Source organism: Aptenodytes forsteri, unplaced genomic scaffold (genome assembly GCF_000699145.1).
Source record: "Aptenodytes forsteri isolate BGI_AS27 unplaced genomic scaffold, ASM69914v1 Scaffold97, whole genome shotgun sequence".
NCBI lineage: Eukaryota > Metazoa > Chordata > Aves > Sphenisciformes > Spheniscidae > Aptenodytes > Aptenodytes forsteri.
Genome location: NW_008795036.1, coordinates 2,706,505 through 2,710,692, shown reverse-complemented (window position 1 = coordinate 2,710,692; position 4,188 = coordinate 2,706,505). Strand labels below are relative to the sequence as shown.

Genomic DNA, 4,188 nt, shown 5'->3' with positions numbered 1-4,188 from the left:
CCCGGGGGTCTCAGGGAGGGGGCCCAGCCAGTGTTCTCAGGGAGACCCGACTCCTCTGAGTGCCTGCTGCACACCCACGCACCGAGGCAGGAAAGGCAGGCAGGAGTCAAGGGGTGCTGCCCCTCTTTCTGAAGGGGGCTCAGTGGCTGCGTCAGGCAGGAATTGGCTTCTCTGCTGCCTGTGCTAACCTTTCTGTAGGGGGTGGCATTGTCCAGATAAAGCTGGGGAAGTGATCTTTGTGAAAAATAAATAAATAAGGCACGGAAGACAGCGATCTATGTGAAAAGGGAAGGCTGCGCTGCATCCGCTCAAAGAGACTGAAGACTATTTAAATTTCTTCAGAAAAGGCATTCTAGTCAAAGCTGAAGCTATAAATTAACCAACTCCTGATGCATACTTGATGCTCGTTATAATTAGCACCACTGAGGAGAAAGACAGACAGACATGAGGGATAGCTTGAAATAGATCAAGCCAGAGGGAGAATAACTGAGCAGGGTCTGTACTCTAATCATTTAAGTCACAGGACAACAAATAACTCACCTAGGGAAAACTGTTTCAAGCTTATCATTTATCCCCTGTGAGACGGATCTGAACATCTTAAGAAATTGCCCAGAACTGCAGGGAAAGGGAGGTACATACACTAGCATCATTCTCAGAGACATAAAACTTATATCTGCCAAAATTTCCTCCCTGACTCTCGGGGCATTTCAAACTGAAGTGGTTTCATTTGCACCTTCAGTCCACTTGATTTCCTCACTTGACCAGGGTGAAAAAGAAGATTACAGACTCCATTTGCACCATATTTCCTCTTCTTTTTTTGCCATTTTGATCTTATCTTAAAAAACCCAAACAAACCAGACTTTCATTTGTAAAGTGGTAAAAGGGTTGATATAAGACACTACAGTCTGACTGGTTTTGGAGTTGGAAAGAAATTTTCCTTGTGGTGCCAAGTTGTCAAAGGTTGATCATTGGCTTATCTTAGATAAGCAGTTCAGTTCACAGATCTGGAACATGGAAATATTCAGCAATTTGTTAGTAAATCATTAGCTTTAAAGAACATGTAGTACACTGCATGTCGACCTTCTTAAATTAGTAAAAGAATTTGTACTGAGGGTATGGATCACTGGATAGTGAGTTTAAGCCTACTTCATGTTTTTTAATTCCCATTTTTTAAGTTCATGGTCCCCATATGGACCACAGGCTTGACTAACTACTGGTTTAGTTCACTGGTACTTGGGGCTAGCGATCAGAATAGATAAAAGGTTTAAAAGCCTGAGATTTTGCTGGTAGAAAGAGGCAGGTGGAGGTCTCCTTCCTTTGCTGTCTCCATCCTTCTCATGGAAGGAGAACCGGAGAGATCCAAATTGAAAGGACACAGTTTGAGATGCACATTACACAGTGCCGTGGGGCTCTATAAGCAGAAACACTGGATCTACTGCAAAAAACTGGTGGAGTGGATGTAGAGAAAATGAAGTAATAGCCTCACCACTGAATTAATAAAGTTGAAACCTAGCTCTTAAGTCCACTTGTGGATTCTTCAGATGCTGGCATTATATGATCAGTTGTCCTGGTGTCAGCTGAGATAGAGTTAATTTTCTTCCTAGTAGCTGGTATAGTGCCGTGTTTTGGATTTAGGATGAGAACAAAGTTGATAACACACCGATGTTTTAGTTGTTGCTAAGTAGTGCTTACACCAGTCAAGGACTTTTCAGCTTCTCATGCCCTGCCAGCGAGAAGCTGGGAGGGGGCACAGCCAGGACAGCTGACCCAAACTGGCCAAAGGGACATTCCATACCATATAATGTCATGCTCAGTATATAAACTGGCTGGGGGGTAGCAACTGCTGCTCGGGAACTGGCTGGGCATCGGTTGGTGGGTGGTGAGCAACTGCATTGTGCATCACTTGTTCTGTATATTTTTTTATCATTATCATCATTATTATTTTCCCTTTTTCTGTCCTATTAAACTGCCTTTATCTCAACCCACGAATTTTACTTTCCTCCTCTGCCCCGATTCTCTCCCCCATCCCACTGGTGGGGAGGGAGTGAGCGAACGGCTGTGTGGTGTTTAGCTGCCTGCCACAACATCAGTGTTGGAAACATTCATAACTAGGAATTCAGGCTCATGTGCCAATCACACTACATTATCTAGTAGAGGAAAGCTGATTTTAAACAAAACCAGTTTAAATGGTCAGAAGCATTGTTTCCATATATAGTAAAAGAGATTTAACTATTCATGCTCCATTCCTTTTGTACCTTGAAAGAAAAAAATTCCTTACTGCATTCATAAATAGTTGACTCATCCAAAAGTTTTCAAGCTAGTCAGCCTTAATAAAATCCACATGACTTTTGCAGATTTTGAGTTTCCACTCCAAAACATAATGGAGCTAAATACTACATCAACTGATAAGCTTTCAGCCTTGACCTCACCTCTCCCGCATTAATGTTAGACTACTGCTTTTTTTATTGGAGTTCTACCAGCATAAAATCAACATAAAGTTGGAATAATAAGGTTTCCCTGACTCTTTTCTGAATCTTAATGCAGAAGAAAAGGCCAAACACAGCTTTCAGATTAAATAATAAAACTACCAGCAAAACCTATATGGGAAGGAGGTGGGGAGGAATTCACAGAAAACTATCAAGAGGAGCTCATCTAAAATCTAGGGTATCCTCAAAGGTCATCTAGTCTATCCTTCTGCCACAAGATGAACTACATTACATCACTTTAGACAGTTACTTGTCTAACCTGTTTTTAAAGGCCCACAATGACAAATCTCCACACTTTCCAGATGATGCATCCCCATGTTTTAGTATTCATTTTAGGACTCCCATTCCCAATATTTAATCAAATCTTTCTTTCTGCAATTTGAAGAATTCGCTGCTTGGTCTATCCATCACAGACAGAGAAAAGTTTATTTTCGCTCTTATTGCATACATCTTTAATTTTGTTGAAGACCTGCATTCAATCTTTCTTCTCTGTGGTAACCAACTGCAAATCTTTCTTCAGAGATGATTTATTTTAAACCTTTGATCCCTCTTTGTTTTCTTCTTGGTCCTTTCCTCCACCTTTCCAGGTCTCTGTGGAACTGTATGACCCACACCCAGGTGCCATACACAACATTAAGAAGATCACAAGGACTTTGTGGGAATTCTTTTTTCTGAACTAACAGATCAAATAACATTTGCCAGTTGTCTGGAGTAACTCACCAAATACTTCATTATCCTCCGAAGACTGCTGTGTTAGTCTGGCTGCTTTCGGACTCTCCTTAGCTACTTCCTCCACCTTGGTTTCAGCATTCTGTAAAACAAAATTTCTTCAGATAAGGTCTTCTTTTATAGTTATCAAGCATAAACATTCTTCAAACTTCTCAATTACAGACACATTACGTTCTTAATGAATACTGAAGTGTTAACACAGAGGGCTTTGGTATCTACTATTTCTCATATACATACATTGTTTTGCAAAATATTGAGGGAAAACACTCTCAGAAAACACAGGGGTTTGTTTTCTTTTTTTGGAGTCTGTTTTAATCTGACTAGAGGACATAAGATGGAGGACTAGAGAAGACATGTAAATAAAAGGGATATCTTAAAAACCGTGACAGACTTGTAAGTTTCCACCTTTCCTCCTCATATTTCGTTTTCTTTCTATTGCATCTTCCATTGTTGACTTAGTGAACCAAGAGATCAGAAGATAGCACACAAATATTTCTCCTTACAGAGCAAAGGTAAGTGAGCTAGAGAGAGCTACTGTTGCTTAGGAGCAGCCATCTTCAAGTCTTTAACCAACTTATGTACTTACTGTTTAAAGCACAAGTACTTATCTATTTCTGAAACAAATCTGCCAATTAGCTACCTGGTGTTAGACCGGGCCCAGAGATAAGCCAACAGCTTCAGCACTTAAATAGCCAGAAGTCAAAGCATTTCATTCCCTAGCTAGAAAAGACTGAAGAAAATGTAACCTATGAAACATTTGAGTTTTAAATATTTATATTGCTACTAAAGAAAAAACAACTCGTTTTCAAAGTGTTTTACTTTGGTACTCAAGAGGAATGTATATGCATGCTTGCAGCAATGCTGACAAACCACATATGCAGTCAACTGTTGAGTGATGGACATGACGTGACTGATGCAATATTAAACATCACCGGAAAAAGTCAACTAAGAGTTGAGGAAGGGGGGGGGGGGG

At 40.5% G+C, this 4,188-nt stretch overlaps 1 protein-coding gene across 2 annotated transcripts in view; it reads right to left on the bottom strand.

The window, feature by feature from the left end:
* MBP (myelin basic protein) overlaps window positions 1–4,188 on the bottom strand; it is a 131,028-nt gene that overhangs the window by 63,485 nt on the left and 63,355 nt on the right. For both annotated transcript variants that reach the window (XM_019471364.1, XM_019471363.1), the window contains exon 3: window positions 3,207–3,297. In XM_019471364.1, the coding sequence (XP_019326909.1) occupies window positions 3,207–3,297 (91 nt within the window). The remainder of the gene's footprint in view (window positions 1–3,206; window positions 3,298–4,188) is intronic.